The sequence below is a fragment of the Phaethon lepturus genome, unplaced genomic scaffold (assembly GCF_000687285.1).
Source record: "Phaethon lepturus isolate BGI_N335 unplaced genomic scaffold, ASM68728v1 scaffold45317, whole genome shotgun sequence".
Taxonomy (NCBI): domain Eukaryota; kingdom Metazoa; phylum Chordata; class Aves; order Phaethontiformes; family Phaethontidae; genus Phaethon; species Phaethon lepturus.
Window position 1 is genome coordinate 1 of NW_010553441.1, and position 18,078 is coordinate 18,078.

Here is an 18,078-nt window from a genome sequence, read left to right on the forward strand (position 1 = left end):
ATACTTATATAAATATATATACATATATATATACTTATTTTCTAGGCAGTAACAAGCACATTGTTGATATTTTGGTAGCAACAAGCAATACACCCTACAAAGGTAACCAGCTGAGAATAAATTCGGCCAACAAACCTTTGAAGATTCTCATATTTCACTGCAAAACTAGTTAGTCAAACCTCATCTACGAGTGCAAAATGCTAAGCAAATAATTATTTGCTGGTGTGCTTGAAACAAATTCTTGTGGTTTTAGATAATGACCAAAAAAAGGAAGAATTGAGACAAGGAAAGCCTTTTTTTAGACATTACACATTTGGATGCAGATGTAAACTGCTCAGTTCATCTACGATATATGTAGGTTTTCCGCGTGCCTTGGAGGAAGGAGTAGGAAGTTGAGTTTCATCTCTTTTCATACGCTGCCCTAGCCGGAGGGACTCTCTGGCCGTCAAGCACTACTGAAACAATCTGCCCACTTTCCCCAAGGTAAGCCTTAGATTACGTTTCTTGCACAGAGGGATGTGACTGACTGACTGACTGGCACGTTTATTAACTGTATCTCGCTTGCCAGAAGCGGGGCAGAAGCGTAGTTGTTGAGCTGCTGAGCCTTAAGTTCACCTTTTCCAGTTCTTAGACCGTTTCTCTGGCTTTATCACTAGCCTGATCATTTTCTCCCCAGTTAACGTACCCTTACATCAGTAGCTCCTATGAATTACTCAGCTGGGCACCGACTAGTTGTATCTTCATGAACAGCTTCAATTTAAGCCCGTACCGCCTGTTACAGTAGTTTACCTACCGCAACGTCAGTGGGGCCGATTTCCCCGCACAGCCCTGAGCGCAGGTACCAGGGGACAAGCCTGCACATCAGCCTCCCCTCTTCGCAACGCAGAAATACCACGCCGACTTGCAAAGTTTCTGATGGTTTCAAAGTATGCGTGTTCCACCTACCGAACAAACACGCTGAGGGTCCCAGCCCCCAAAGGAACATCATACTGCAGTCACAGTTCAAGCAGCTTAAGGTTCGAGTTAGGCAGAGGACTGGGGCCATCCTTGTAATGCTGGTTTGGAGAAGCTGCTGAGAGCCCCTCCCGAGGGAAGGGAGGCTCCTGCGTCCCCGGCACCGCTGCGGTCCAGCTCCGGGGCTCAGCTGGAGCGACAAGAGGCGTCTTCCAGCCTTCCTCCCCGCTGGTGGGGTGGCCATGCCCCAGCCCTGCACGATGCCCAGGGATCTCCTGGGGTCTCCACGATGGAGGCGCTCCCTAACAGCCTGAGGGCTCTCTTAGAGTCTGATGGCCGTTTGTTTAACGAGGGATGCTAAAACGGGCAGTCCTGACTCTGTCTGAAGGGGAGTGACGAGTTTGAAGTAGGCATGCACCCGGCAGTCTCGCCGCTTGACGACGTTAGATATTACATCTGACACCGGATACACTGTCACAAGTGTCTCACCCGTTTCAACAGTTTATATTTAACCCATCCATCAAAAGTATCTGAAGTAAGTCCTGATGGGAAAAGAAATAGAATAAAATTAACAAAAATACCTCTGGATTGAATGTGGTTGTACTGGAGGAACTCTGTGGACAGGCTTCCCTTTTCCCTCTGTCTTGCACTTATTTATCAAACAGTTGGAAATAAGGGTCACAGAAGTGGCACAATTTGATGCACTGTAATGGAGTATTTTGAAATATTTCATTAAATGGAATTATAAAACTTGAACTGCCACAACCTGCCTGCACTTGCACCTTTCTAAAGAGAAGTACAGTACCACTTCTAAAGGAAATTAAGCTCCAGCTTTTTCACATTCTATATGAAGACACGGCAAATAACTTTCTTTTTCCTTTTTAAAGCAACTTGTCACTACAATCTCTATAAAGACAAATATAAAAACAGACCATGTAATTGCACAGTGTATATACTGAATTGTTAGCCATCTTCTATGGTAACTGGTTCAATGAACAAGAATAAAAATGCTTTGTTCATAGGGCAGTATGGTCACAGATTTATTTTGCAAAAAAGTCAAATAACAGTGTGAAGATGACCTAACAGTCTAACAACAATTTTTTTGGTTACAATATTATGGCAGAAAGTCTTCAACTATTTGAACTGGAAAATATATCACTTCTTTTTTTTATGCTGTTTTTATGCATTTGCATAAGCCCAAAGACATGCCTCACCCCGAGTCTTATGAAAAGCAACTAAACTAGCGGTGCTCTCCCAAGGTTTGAGTGCCGGGGTTGGAAATGGGTTCTTCTGGTCCTGGCTTCATCCTTCCCCCATCTACCAGAAACCTTCCCTAAGTGGGGCTCGGCCTCAGCCCCGGGTACCTGGAGGAAGCCGGGGGCCCAGGCTGGCCTCTCAGCGGTGGCACGCAACCACGGAGCTTCAACCCATGGCAGAAAGAGGTCCCGACCCAAGGCTCAAATCCTTGGAGATTTAGCAGCAGTTACTGTAGCAACATTCCTCATGCTGCAAAAGATCAGAACTGTGAGAATTACAGTGAAGTTTCCCCTTTTTCCTCAAAAAACCTAATATTTTAATCGAAAATGGAGGCAGCTTTTAGGTACTGCACTGAAGATTCATCCCTGAGTATTTGGCCATTGCAAGAGAAGTCCACTGGGAGCTTCAGTGCCTTTGCTATAATGCTCTCTTCACCTCCTGGCTGCTGGGGGTATCAAAACTGAGATAAAACAAGAGACTGACTACTCTGAAATTGGAAAGCATTTACCATAAAGAAGAAAGTTCTAGTAACATGCACATACATACATGCATTTTCCTTTCTGATTTGTAGAAGGGGATGGTGTTGCTGAGCTCTTGGGGAAACAGATACTGCCTACACACAGAGTAAGTGAACTTTTTTTTAAAGCAGCTGCCTTTTTCTTCCTGCTCCCATATGCAGTCACTAATGAAACAAAAATACGTATTTAAACCAGAAAAGTATTATTCTAGAATGTTTCGAATAGTCTCTAAAGCTAGACAGATTTTCACATTTTTTTATTAAATATGTAAAAAGATAAACGCAAGTCAAGTTATTCACATATTCAGACAAAAATCTACTCTACCATGCGACAATTTGTGGATAATGCAAAATGACTGATACATCTAAATAAGACTTTTTGTATCTATTATGTCATTACTTATCTATTTATAATTAACAATACATATGTTTACATTCCTTTCAGTTTACATTTAATATATAACCAAAGCTTTATGGTGTGCTATTTAGTAAAGGTAATTACAAATGCATATTAAAACCATAACGGAAGAATGGGTTACTCGCAGGGGGTGGGGGAGAAGGACAACTAAAAAAAACTTTCCCCTTTCAGAGCATCGCTCTCCCCTCAGAACAGCCAAATGCCAAACTTCCAGTGCCCATGAGGAACTTTACTGCCCTGGCTCCCTCCGTCAGTCACTTCCCCCCTTGACACAAGCGGTGAGAGGGCTACGGTCCTCAGACCAGAAACAGGACATAAGGAATTTTCAGGAAATGAAGTTCAGCTTTTTAATTTTTTTTTTTTTTTTTTAAATGTGCTTCAAAGAGAGAAAAGGAGAGAGGCACAACAGCCTGGCTATGAACCCCCCGGGGAGCTCAGCAACCCAACCACTTGCACCTTCAGAAAAACATTTCCTCTTGAAGTGCTCCCCATGCATCTGCTCAAGTATTAGCAGGAGGATGAAATGAACCGCGAGTAAGCAGAGACTAGTGCTGATGACATTGAGTTTATAGCCTGGATCCCGAAACTCCTTGCCCCATCAGAAATCCCCCACAGTTTAAAGGATGTTCTGGAGACTGGAAAAAATTAGTAACTGCTCTTCGGTTCAACAGTATTATGAAGAACTACCGTTTATTACAATGACAATTGTAATAAGTACATATGTTCTAATAAACACAAATACAACGAAAATGACAATTCCCCTGTTTGTGGTGATTCTCAGAAATACTCGTTTTGAAATATACACACTTTTATAAACCAGACCTTATCTGTAAGCAATGGAACGGGGAAAGGGAAGCGCTGCCTGCGGGCTGCAGTACTTCCACTTCGTCACCAGGTAGGACGCGCGGTCAGTGCTGGAGGCAGGGCTGGGAGACCTTCAGCCCACAAGGTCCAGAAACTCTTCTGCTGAGCCGGGGGAGCCATCAAGGAACTGGAAACACCCGTTCTAATGCTTAACAGTATTTTATATATTGTCTCTGGTGCAACACAACAGGAGCTCGCTCGCCTGTAACTAAGAGCCCCATAAGATCGATTAGGAACGGAAAACTGCGCGCGCAGGTGCGTGTGCTGGGGGCCGATTAATTGAAAACCTTTCCGCGGAAGTGTGAGCGGGGAGCTTAGACCTTCACAGACTCCTAAAGTGTAGGATAATTTAGCTGTTCAATAGGCTTTAGAGTTTTTCAGTGACTGCTGAATGGGACGGGACTTCCATGTACCTGCTGAATCAGCGTAACAATCCATAATTAAGAAAAATCAAGTGAGAGATCGAGAATACCAAGCATTAAATATTCAGGGAGACTACAATGCGCAGTTTTACAAGGAAAATAAGGAATGTTTTATATACTTCAAGATTCCTCTGTTTATAAAATACCGCTGTTTAGAAGGGGCAGTGGGAGCGCACTGGAAGGGAAGGCTCTCACCGCAGGTGTCTCCAGGGCTGACACGGTTCTGCGCCGCGCCGGCCTCACCCGAGGAAGGTCAGCCAAGCGCAGAACCGTCTGCGCCCCTCGGTCAGCTGGGCCCCCTCTGGTGTGTGCTCTCTCTCCAGAAGGACTCCTCGCCGCCTCTCCGCGCTTCGGAAGCAGCCTCACCCCCTGCGAGGTGTCCACCACCCACTTAAAGGGAGATTCTGGGGGTTCAGGGCTAGTGCTGTTGCTGTTTTTCCCCCCCATGTCTTGCACTAGAGAGGAAATTTTCTGTCTTCCAGATTTGTACGGCCGGGGCAGCAGAGGGAGGGAAGGATAGTGAAAAGAAATGGCTGGCCTACTTTGTCCTCTTCTGAGGGGTGGGAAGCCAAGTACGACGGCAGAGATCGTGTCCTGCAGCTACGCTTGTGTCTAGGAGATTTCTCTCCTCCATTAGCACTGAGCTCTCCTCTGCAGAGCTGCAGCTGGAGGCTGGGACTGGATTCCTCAGGAAGGAAGAAAAGCTGGGAAATGTCTATTGACTAGTCAGGAAACTGGGAGGGTTTTCAAAAAACTTAAGTGGATGTCTGTTCCTCCAGAAATAAGCCAAAAAACATACCATGCAGCTTTCTAACAAGCTTTCTAACACAGGGACTTAAATTTCTCCTAGTGAAACAGATGCTCTGCCTTCCATTTTGTAAAGGCAGGAAAGGAATAAACGTGAGCAACAGGAGCATTTTCCTCCACAACACACCTCATCGTTATGGCTTGAGTATGACTTCCACTGTATCCCTTTATTCCAATTGTTCGACCGAATTTATGCCCCAAGGAAGATGTACTAAAAAACGCGAAAGCACCACAAAGTGAGAGACACAGCTAGTGGTACGGTACTTCTTGCCACACAAAATGCCAATATAAATATGTTAGAACAAGTTACAAGTGTATCATACTTAAGACGAAAAAGAAAAAAAAATAAATATATATATTTTTTTAAAAGAGCAGAACAAATCTCAAGCAGCCAAGTGGTGAAGTTGCAGTGATGTACAGTAGGTGATGTAGCCCTACAACCTCTTGGGAAGATACACCGAAAGAAGACGTCTGCAAATGCACCTTGGCAAAGTATGGGTACAGAATGCAGTGGTTGGCTGGCACTCACTATGGTACATAAATGTTAATGGCAGACTGGGAGTGAACTGATTTCAAGTTTGAGGCCGCACATGTTCCATTCTCCAGAAGAAAGTTCTCACACAAAACGAAAATTGTCAGAGACGCTGGGTGAGTCAGTACTCCTCCTGCTGCTGGGGCTGTTCATGGACTTGCTCTTCACCTTCATGCTCTTCTGTGTGGCCCTCCTGCAGGGAGAAAAAGACCCCAAAAACGTTCTTCAGCAGAAAGCATTCCCCATGTAATCTCACCCCATGGTTCTGGCCATAGCCTAAAGCTGCTAATTTTCATGCACATAAGTACAAAATGGGCTGTTACCTGGGAAAAGCAGCATCTTGTAATACTACAATAAAATGTATTTACTTTGCTTTTAATCAATGCATATGTAGTACTGATACTTCCCCAGAAAAAGTGTCAGTTTTCAACATCACTATTAACTGTTCCGACGAGTGAACATTTTGAATACCTAGATAGTGAGATGTTCAACAGTTAGATGATCACAGCATCCTGATGTCCTCCCATTTTAAGCTTGTCCAAGGATTTCTGAACGTGTCTGCTGTAGTTTTCACACATTCTTCACTCTAAGTTTATATCACTAAATGGACAAGACACTTTTGCTATCACCTGCTTTAAAAATTAAACTCCGCCTCCTTTTTGAGGTCACTTACTACTGTCCCAAAATAACATACCCATACTAGACCAGAGTTCAAAGCTGGATGTTATCAGAGCTCAAAAAGTCTGGCTGACTCTTAGAGCATTAGTCCTGCACTCCCATTAAGTGCAGCTGCATTTACAGCTTTCCTCTCAAGCGGCTTCCATCTTTCCAGAGCACGCTTCGCTGAAAGAAATCCCCCACATCTAGTCTCTGCCCCGCATTAGCGGTGCTCTGCTGTCGGCGGCTCCGAAGGAAAACGCTTTTCCAAGACACCGAGTTGCCACTCAAAACGCAGCATCCCTGATGCGGTGCCTCGGCAGAACTTGCTTGCCTCCCAGCAATTTTTGTTAGAAGCAAGCGGCTTGAACAACAAGCTTTAACAAATTGATATTGCTAAGTTTTCAAATTTGAGGCAAAAATTTAAAAGAAAAGGGAGGCCATAATTTGAATTTTCACAGAATAGTTCAGAGCAGCTTATGGGCATGGTGGTGTTGGGTTGATGGTTAGACTTGATGATAGTAAAGGTCTTTTCCAACCTTAATGATTCTGAGATTCTTATGGCCCCCTGAGGGGAGCGATGCCCTGATTACATACGGTAGGTACATCATGTCAAAACAGCTTTTTGCGTAGTATGTAAAAATCGCATCTTCTGCGAAGTGCAAGACTTGCAGGGACCAGGAGTTTCAGAGAGAGAAGCTGACAACTGCGAGAACATGACCCTGCCTCACGGGGTGAGAAAACTGCGGCGCGTCCAGCCGCAGCGAGATGTGTTCCCTTAACCCCATCTGTCCTGACCCCCTTTATGTGTTGAGGTGACCTGCTCTGGAATGCACCTGTTCCATAGGCTCTGTCTACGCAGAGTTTATGAGATACACCCATTAGAAAGCCCACTCATGCAGACTTTATAGGTCACGTACATGCGATCTTTTCATGCATATGATAGGAAAAACCGCAGGGTATGGCTTGGGAAGCTACTCTGCAGCTCTGAGGAGTGGTGGCTCCTCTCTTGCCAGGCTTACCTTTGATGGAAACGGTCAATCTTATCTGCCTACCTCAGAAGTTGCTCTGAGACTTGGACACGTGCGTCTCAGTGTGCACAGCTTGTATGAATACACGAAATGCAGAAGACAAGAATCACTGTGCCCAGTTACCTTGGGACCGCGAAATCTCCTAGAGTAGCACCCCCTCATAAGGAAAGTGGTGGAAGGTCTGTTTAGAGCATTTATTTCTGGCTGGGATTACACCACCATGGTCATCTGTCTCCCACAATGAGAGGTGCTCTCTTTTGACATTTGATCCACCTGCCTCAAACCGTTCAGGTGTGCCTGTGGACTGAAGAGCTAGACTTTACAAAATCCAGCTGCTGGTGGTGGTGGTGGTGGTGGGGGTGCCTTTTCCAAAAGCAGCAGCAGCTGTAGTAGCTGCTAGAGCAGAAAGATGCAAAACCGACTGCATTTCAAGCAATTGCTTTGGAAACTTGAGCTGAGCAACTGATAGATCAAATGTGAGCAATTCACCAAACCCCTGCATGAGCTGAACCAGAACAGCCGATGTAGGAAAGCAAAAGTTTTCCTGCGTTTGTTGCTTTATGCCAAGACCTACATGGCTCTGGGTTTCATAACTAGACACAGCTTCTTCTGGTTCATCAGTCTGAAGCTCTCCTACTCTAAGACCCTATGACCAAATGCTTTACGTCCTCTCCGAGGTCTCAATGCTGCCTATAGCAGCCACAGCATGAATGGTAGGGTCCACTTCTCCCCACCACCCAAATGTATCCTTTTTTTAACACCATTCTCTGCCAGCTTTGATGTTTTTGATGAAGAAGTAGGATTACAAATGACCAATTTATAATTAAAAGTTACAAAGGATTACAGACTGATCAGCCAAATGTTAAATGATACAACATCCTTTTTGCATCAGCAAAACATGGTTTAAAACAGAACCATAACAGGGAATAGAAAAGGGAGAAGACAAGGAACCCAGTGGGTTGATATTTGTGCTGTAAGACTCAAACTCACCAAAATCAAGACATCATCATCATCATCATCATCATCATCATCATCATAATGTCTTAAAAATTTAGCCTTTACTGAATTTAACAAAACAGAAGCTTATGAAGTGACATGGTTGAAACTACACTGTGACTTGGAATTCTGAAAAAATAATTAACACCCCTTCTCCACCATGACACAAACCTGATAAAAATCCCTGGAGAATGCTTTTTATATAAACTCCATACTTGCATTCTGAATCATTCTACACAGAATTCACCTGACAGCCTGCAATGCTCACGGGGGACCTATGAGCTACTGGGAGATGTGGCCACTTAAAGTGCTGTCCAGACTTTTTTTCTTATTTTTTGTTTTAGGAGGATTAAACTAAGCAGAGTTTCTTAACAGAAAATTAAGTATAAAGGTAGACTTGCCTCTTCTGAATAGAAACATTTGGTATGAAAAATAGGACGTGAACTCTATGCCGTGTTCAATACAGTAGATGGCCTGTCAAATTACAGCTAGGAAGGAAGAGTTGGAGATTGTTATCAAACAGTTATTGGAAGTGTGAACTGAAAACAAATCTTAGTCACAATATTCAAGCACAAGGCTTTGGTCAGGGGTCACTTGTGCAGTATGTGCGAGCTGCATCACTGCACACCCCTTTCCTGAAGGAAAGCCTCATGGCCACAGCGTCATTTATAAATGACACAAATCCTGAAAATTAATGTAATCCTTTTTTTCCTCCCACTTTGCCTCTGTATACTTGAGATGCTCTGAAACAGAGATTAAAAACACCGATCTAAGCTGGATTTACGATGAACTCATTAGCAAGAAACTAGGAATGCTGGAGTTGCCTGTGGTTGGGGAATTGGGGCTATTTCCCATCTGAGGATTGGGAAATCCAAACTGCTGTTACCAAGGGATTAACCTGCAAAATGCTGCAAGACATAGAATTGAACTTGGGACAAATTCATTAGATAAAAAAACAGAACTGAAGGACAAAGCAGGGCAATGAAACAGCAAAGCCCGAAAACAAAAAGTAGGCAGGATCTGCATCAGCAAGGGAACGACAGTCTTTGGTTTAGTGCTAATGCATTGGGGTCTTCCCTCAGCAAATTACAGTCCATCTGCTAAGCCCGGAAGGAGACGCACCCCGGAAGATGAGGAGACCAAGTCTCCCACTAAAAGGTACAAAAAAATTTGCATGGGGAATGGCCTCTGTATTCTTCTCCGGGGAGCTGAAGTGACACACCCGGCCTTCAGATGCAGGTACTCTTTGGATAAAGGCACAGATGCCGTACGTAGTGTGTGCGCAGGCACGGATGAGCCCTTCAACAGAGACCGGATTGGAGGGAGGAAGCAGGTAAAACACTGGTGTGTGGACTGAAGTAGAACATTTTGTCATGTGTTCTGCCAGTAAGGAAAACTGCAGAAAGAGAAGTAACAAACGCATTCCTTGGCGGGCAATCACTTGCTGTTTAAGCCAAGATGTGGTAGGGGTACAGGGAGAAGAGGGATTTTTCTGGCTTTACTTTATAAGTAAATCACTGTTCTTGAATCCAGGAGATATTTTCTCCGACCGCTATGTATACGTAAATCTTTTAGCCTGTTATCACGTGCCTGGCAAATTTGTCTTACTGTTTATTCCTGTGAAAATAATGGTTTCCTCCTCCTTTTCCTCTCCTCCCTGCACCAATGAACAAATCCTCTTTCCCCTGTCACTCCTCATCTGAGCAGTGGCCCCTGTCTGCGGCAAGCTCGTGTCCCTCTACGCACCTAACTTTCGTTTATGCTCTACTAGTCTTTTTTAGGAAAGCGCGGGAGTTAGCAGTTGCTTCGGCACTGCTTTTGATAGCAAATTTGACGTCAGCACTGCAGCAGCTTTCTGGGAACGGGTAGAAGACACCCTACGGCACCACAGTGCTGCTGGGAGATTAAGCGGATGCTTATATGCGCACCGGAGCCGAAGCCATCGTCCACTGGAGACTGAAGGGTCAATTGTCAGTACAGTGCATACAGGGATTTCGTTAGCATGAATGGGAGCAGTGCAGCTAAAGCTCCACTGAATCATTATCCCTGAATGTATCTGAGGAATTTAACCAGCACCCTTTGCAGCTTCTTGCTTTGTTCAGTGTCTACAGAGCTAAGTCTAAGATGCAATGAGATTCTTGCTTAATCTTGCAGACAATACATTTCTGAAATTTTGGTAATGGAGGATTATTGGGTTTGCACAAGGAAGAATTTTGCCTATAGCAAGAGGATAATAAATGCTAAAGAGCATTACCTCTGCAGATATAATTATGTATTTGGCAACCTGCACTGTACATATTACAGCACTGCCGCACGGGCTAGAGAAGCTTCACAGCTGTAGACACTGAACAGCACCTCTGTCAGAATTTCTGTGATTTTCAACATGCTAAAGAACACAAGTAAAAGACTACATGCAGAAAGGCGGAAGAGGGAAAAAGAAAACTAAGGCTGAGAACCATCTGAAATCAATTTAAAATTGTGACACACACCCTCCCCTTCCAGATCACCTTCAGCACACCTAGAATACAAAACCTACACCGAAGAAGTGAAAAGTAACCAGCGTCCTGAATCCCATTCCCCAAGCTGAGAAGTCTGTTGTTTGCAAATGCAAACTTCTTTTTTGGGGGAGGAGGTATGGAAATCCCAACTGCTACAGTTCTGCTGACCTAAATACAGGATATGACCCAATACTATGCCAATGAATTTTTATGAAATTAAGCTGTTTTGTCTAAATAAAAGACATTAAGCTTGAACTTACGTGTTCTTCTGAAGCGTAAAGGACTTCCATTAGCCGATTGACAAGGTCATTATTCTCTCCCCCGTGTTCCTGGCAGAGAAGTTCAATCTCCCTTAATTTGCCAAAGTAGAAATCCCTTTCCTTCTCCACGCCTTCAAGTGCAAGTTTTAATGAATGTACCTGCATGTAAATGAACATGCGATGCATCAGTTGTGAGGTGCACTACAAACAAAACAACTCAGTCTAAAATTATGCATGCTAAACAATCTTAAATATATTTTCAATTTTATAGCTTAAGATGAAGGCCACTTTTTTTTTCTGAAGTGCTAGATTGAACCTTATACAATACATAATAGTAATAGTCAGGCTTCCCCATTATACCTTTTGGATACACCTTAACCTTGGATCCGTAAAGGTCAATTTTCTCATTGCTCTTTCATACTGAAATCCAAGGCAGCAGTTCAGGAATCAGGGCTACTTAAGACTTGCCTCCTAACAGAAGTGTCATGTAATGGTAATTAATAAAACTTTCAGTTCAGTAGTTGCATTATTTTGCCTAGATTAACGTGTAGTTGTTGGGAAACCTACAATATCTCCTTGCTTAGAAATACACAGATCTAGCAGAAAAGCTCACAAAGGGAAACAGTCTAGTTAGGAAATTAAAAGGTCCTCTAGTTGCAAACGTGAGTACTGCCGTATTGTTTTTTCACCTCTCCTTTTCTGCCTCCCCACTTACCAAACTGTTAGAGACCTGTGTTTCAGCACTCTGATGCCGTGACTGGCTGCACCATGGACTTGCTGCTCTGCTTGATGTGCTGTTTCTATCAACAAATTCTCTCAAATGCCAAGTATCTTTCTCTTTGCAACCTCGTCCACAAGAGTCTTCAAGCCATACTGTCAGCCTCAATATCACCACTAAGACTGCTGCAAGTCATTTATGGGCAACATAGCTGTTAACGATTAGGCTTCATATAAATCATGACAGATGCTGCAATGTATTTTTATACACCCATATACACACACACACACATATATATTTAAAAAAGAACAATTTTGTGGGAGCCTAGCAGATAAACTACTGTCTAATGGGGTATACACAATCAGGATAATGTGTAAGTGGCTCTCAAATTCGGAGGAGAGCAGTGTAAAAACCAACAGAAATAATCACAGATGAAGCCGTCTACAGTAAACACACTGACCCCAATCACATCCAAATTACAGCCAAATTAGCATCCACATTTTAAGGCCTGCAATTATACAAATGATTTTCTAAGTCAAACATGCTAAATAAATTAAATCGCATCAGAGTACATTTCAGTGAACTGATACACTTTAACAGAAAGTTCTGCGTTGCCAGTTCTGCTGCAAGCTAATTTATTTCCTTCACTAGTGAAAATACCAGCAGAGTTCAAACAATGCTTTGACAGCCTGCTAAATCCTATCAGTTCATTTTTCCATAACTGCTGAGCTGGCAAAGCCTTTTTCTGACCTTTGCTTGCACTCTCAGAGGTGTCAGACAGCAGAAGTGACCTGTTACCAGGGCAGGATCTCAGAGCTTCTCATTCACGCACTAACCCATTTCTGACCAGTTGCCCAAGTGTGACACCCAAGTCTTCCCGTGACAGTTTGAATCTATGATTGATACAATGAGCAGTCACCTTAAAATTAACTACTCATGAAAGTAGGAATAGCAAAATGGAACAAGAGTTTACAGCATTTTGGTCTATAGATGAAGACCTCTCATTTAAGACGTGTCTTCTGGATCTGCAGCAGCATGTTCCTTGAGAGCAACGCCTGCATCCAGACAGAACATGAACGTAACTGCTTCCAGATCTCTGGCTATGTGCTTGCTAGAGCTTGGGAAAACAACGAACTTCAGCTGAAACACTGGCAGCTAATAGCTCAGACCATCTTCCCTTACGACCTATTTACTATGCAGGCATTCTCCTGTTTTCATCCTATAAATTCACTCAATTTTAAGAAACGGAATCATTAAACTATGCCTATATGTACACAGTTAGCTAACTACAGTATACAGTAAACACTGTTAAAACCAAACCAGATATGCTTTTCTTCAGTTACATATCAGTTACGTGGCTGTGACACATTAATTTGTTTTTCTTCAGGTAATTAGCACATCCACATGCTACTTTTTCCTTCTATTTGTATGAGGAACAGTGGTCATTAACTCCCATGCTCTGTTTCTGGACCAGAAGTACCTCTCTGCAATCCAGCTAATGTCTACAAGGGTAACAGTTCCCACTAATGGATCTTTTCTCTGACAATACTTATTGTCACAGGTCAGAGATTAAGTACATATAAAATCATAGAATAGTTTGGGTTGGAAGGGACCTTTAGAGGTCACCTAGTCCAATCCCCCTGCAATGAGCAGGGACATCTCCAACTAGATCAGGTTGCTCAGAGCCCCGTCCACCTGACCTTGAATGTTTCCAGGGATGGGACATCTACCACCTCTGTGGGCAACCTGGGCCAGGGTTTCACCATCATCATTGTGAAAAATTTCTTCCTTATGTCTAGTCTAAATCTGCCCTCTTTTAGTTTAAAACCATTACCCCTTGTCTTATCACTACAGGCCCTGCTAAAGAGTCTGTCCTCATCTTTCTGATAATCCCCCTTTAAGTACTGGAAGGCTGCAATAAGGTATCCCCGAAGCCTTCTCTTCTCCAGGCTGAACAACCCCAACTCTCTCAGGTTGTCCTCATAGGAGAGGTGTTCCATGATCCCTCTGATCATTTTGGTGGCCCTCCTCTGGACCTGCTCCAACAGGTTCATGTCTTTCCTGTGCTGAGGGCTCCAGAGTTGGACGCAGTATTTCATGTGGGGTCTCACTAGAGTGGAGTAGAGGGGCAGAATCACCTCCCTTGACCTGCTGGCCACACTTCTTTTGATGCAGCCCAGGATACTGTTGGCTTTCTGGGCTGCAAGCACTCGTTGCTGGCTCATGTCCAGCTTTTCATCCACCAGTACCCCCAAGTGCTTCTTGGCAGGGCTGCTCTCAAATCCCTTCATCCCCCAGCCTGAGGGGGGTTGCCCTGACCCAGGTACAGGACCCTGCACTTGGCTTTGTTGAACCTCATGAGGTTCACACAGGCCCATTCCTCGAGCTTGTCCAGGTCCCTCTGGATGGCATCCCATCCCTCAGGCCTGTCAACTGCACCACTCAGCTTGGTGTCATCTGCAAACTTGCTGAGGGTGCACTCGATCCCACTATGTCACTGATGAAGATATTAAACAGTACTGGTCCCAGTACGGACCCCTGAGGGACACCACTCATCACCGATCTCCACCTGGACATTGAGCTGTTGACCACTATCCTCCAGATGCGATCGTCCAACCAATTCCTCATCCACCCAGCAGTCCACCCATCAAATCCATATCTCTCCAATTCAGAGAGAAGGGTGTCGTGGGGGACCGTGTCAATGGCCTTACAGAAGCCCAGACAGACGACATCCATAACTCTTCCCTTGTCCACTGATGCAGTCACTCCATCATAGAAGGCCACTAGGTTGGTCAGGCAGGACTTGCCCTTTGTGAAGCCATGCTGGCTGTCTTGAATCACTTCCCTGTCCTCCATGTGCCTTAGCATAGCTTCTAGGAGGATCTGCTCCATGATCTTCCCAGGCACAGAGGTGAGGCTGACGGGTTGGTAGGTCCCAGGGTCTTCCTCGCTACCTTTTTTAAAGATGGGTGCAATGTTTCCCTTTCTCCAGTCACTGGGGACTTCACCTGACTGACATGACTTTTCAAATATCAAATATATTGTAGACACACAGCCAAGACAGTGCTGTTTTCAGAAACTATGTGTATACTAGTATACAGTTAACAGTTCCTGGGACCCTTCACCATATATAAAGGTCCCTTCTCCATATGTAATGGTCCCTGGTCTGTGCTGTCTCCTCAACTGCACTCAAACTCTTTGGGAGAGTTCTAGCTGGCACAGACCAAAACCACAGCAGGGACGGCTTAAGCATTTTAATGCTATGGGTAACCGAGTTCCAGTGCGCAGTGACGTTCCTTGGAAGTATTTAATTTACTAGCACAGACCAAGGCAATAGCTAAGACCCTTTTAAGAGAAACTTTAAGATTGTTGGGAGCCATTAAACTAGCAAATATTATGGATGACTTACTATTATTGCAAATAGCTCATTAAGCAACCTTGTTGTAAAATATAGTGTATGGACAGCCCCACTACTTAAATTTTTCCTCTACAGATTGCATGGAAGTTCAGATGTTTCAATCACCCTTAGCTGCCATCCATGAAAGGGCTGGGGAAAAAAAAATAATCTGTTACAGCCACGTAAGCATTTGATTTCCACAGACACCATTCAACATTTCTTACTCATAATCAAGACAGAAAAGGAGTAGAAGTGGCTGCTGCCCTTATGTCCCTGGCTGCTGGAGAATGGTAAAAAAAGGGGAATTTGGCTCCTCCAGCATTTTCAGACTGGGGATCAGTAAAACCTGGCTCAGAGATACTTGCAGCATAACTTTTTTGGCTTAAGTTATATGCCGGGGTGCACAAGTAACCATTAGTGGGAAATGAAATACCAAACGCTCCAGCATTAAAAAAAGCCTTCCAGACCATCCTAGCTGGAAGAGGTCTCTTAAAAACTAGCTATTAAAACACCAACTTTCCAAATCCTCAACATTTCTTCTCCTCTTCTGTGATGGCGGAAATAATCAGTTTTCCCTCAGGGTTATTTGTATATAGAGCTTAAGGTTTTCACACATGGAACTTGCTAAGAATACATTAGCAGTGAATGTGACATGACTGCCTATTTTAGTAAAGATCAAATATTTTTATGTTGCTCAGATCCCAACCAACTCTTCCTGCATTCTGAGTACAAATGTAATGGTTTAAGTTGCATTCAGCTGATGTTTGAACTCCATTCTTACATTGATTCAAAGAAAAAAAAATTCTATTAGAAAAAAAAAGTATACATCCATTCTTCGTGCAACATTTAAAAACTTTTCTGTTACAGCAACAATCAAAAGGCCCATTTGTAAGGCTGGTGGAAACTGTTGTGTTCTCTGCTGCTCAGAATTACACACTGAATCTGCAGTACATGATGTTTGGGATGTGGCTACCCGTCCACCACCTTAAGTACATAACAGTAACCAAGAATTTCCAAACCGTGCCCCAACAAACCTGAAATCTTTGTTGTTCAGGTCAATGAAAGTATGAAAACGAAATGCGTAATTGTGGAAAATTATACTTGATCCAGAATAACAACTTCTTCCTGAATGCAGCTGCCAGGCAGCTCAGGCTCTAAAATATGAGGTTTTTCCTTTCCATTTCCCCCATCCAGAAGAAATACAGGGATTAGCCCTCATTCATACTAGTGGCATTTACACCATTCTGACAGCACAGCCTTGAGCCAGATGCAGCTATTTATTCATGCCCAGTGCAGACACTCTTGTATGTCCAGTAATGAGGGAGAAGCTCCACAGCATAACTGAAAATTAAGCCCTTACATTCCTAATATTAAAGAAATTCTGAAACTTTATTAATTATATTGCAGAACATTATTTATAATATAACTAATTATTCTCCCCAAGGTAGATCACATTTTTAAATGAAAAAGGCATATTACCTTCTTAACACCTTCCTTCCAGAAAGCGGAGTACAATGAGCTAATCTTGATTCAGCTGCAAGTCTCTGACACCTTGGTATTGCAAACAGGCTTATTTTCTCAACAACGACACATTAAAATTATTTATTTGAAATTTGTAGTACACAAGAGCAAAGACACTATTGGGATTTTTCCTATCCAAGTGAAATAAAAGATACATTTCAAAATCTAATAAAATTACCATACTTCAGCAAGACTTACCTGACATTCCTAAGATCACCTTTTAAAAATACTGGCGAACACCAGTCATCTCTGTCAGGTGTTATTTCTAACAATAAATCACTTCTTTCTTCCCAGCTGAGCTATTTCAGCCTTTTGTCCCTTCATAATTCTGGAGGGCATCATTCAGCAGAGGGCAATATTAGATTTCATGCCTGCCTGTGACAATGAATGCATCTAATTTTACGCCTAAAGCAAATTTACCTGTTCACTGAGCTGTATGACTTGAGTTTCCAAATCTTTATCTGATTTGGATGCTGAGCTGCTCGGTGCAGCTTTTTTTGCTGAAGATGGGCGAGAAGGTGTTGATCCTGGTTTAGAAGCCGGACTGGATTTAGCAGCACCTGAAAAGTACAATAAATAAATAATAATTGAGATTTATCCCCATAATAAATACATTCCTATTAACCTGGTACTGAAACAAAAGTATTTGTTTTACAGCCAGCCGTTCTCTCTGTTACTTCAAGGTGACAGTGGAGGAAGTTCTGGTGCTGCTACACCTGGGGGAAAGGAAAAAAACCCCACATTTCCTGGCAGTTTGAGTTTGCTACTGAGAGTGAAGTAACTCTGAAATTAAAATAAACATAAAATTACAAATATAAAGTTCCCTTAGCTGTCAGCAGCTTTCAGCTTTAAAAAATATGCTATTAACAGACCATTCCCCCAGCCCAATGTTTAGATAGTCCAATACAGGTCTATCTTCAACTCCTCTGGAGAAAGACAGGCTTGAAAAAGCTCAGCTAAAAAAACCCTGTGTTTTCCTCATTTTCACATGTAAACCGTCCCTGAGACAAGGCCATTGAAATTCAGGCAGAGCACGCAGAATGAAATCCATCAGCGAACTCCCAGTTGCCATAGTGACGGAGAGATGAGTTTTGATCCGCTTCGGTTTCGCTATTTGCTTTTAATTACTTGCACTGCACATCTGCCAGAATACGGGGCAACTTAAAAACCGGCAAGCAGCGGGCGCGCGCAGACACCCGCTCTCACAACGCCGCGGCACGCCGGCGCCC

At 43.4% G+C, this 18,078-nt stretch overlaps 1 protein-coding gene across 1 annotated transcript; it reads right to left on the minus strand.

Annotated features, from left to right (window-relative positions):
- Positions 1–4,916: 4,916 nt before the first annotated feature.
- LOC104624226 (microtubule-associated protein RP/EB family member 2-like) lies at positions 4,917–17,409 on the minus strand (the record flags this gene model as incomplete). Its single annotated transcript, XM_010291535.1, has 3 exons — positions 4,917–5,964; positions 11,214–11,372; positions 17,270–17,409. Coding segments are annotated over 3 exons (371 nt in total), but the record flags the coding sequence as incomplete, so codon positions are not given.
- Between the last annotated feature and the right edge of the window lie 669 nt (positions 17,410–18,078).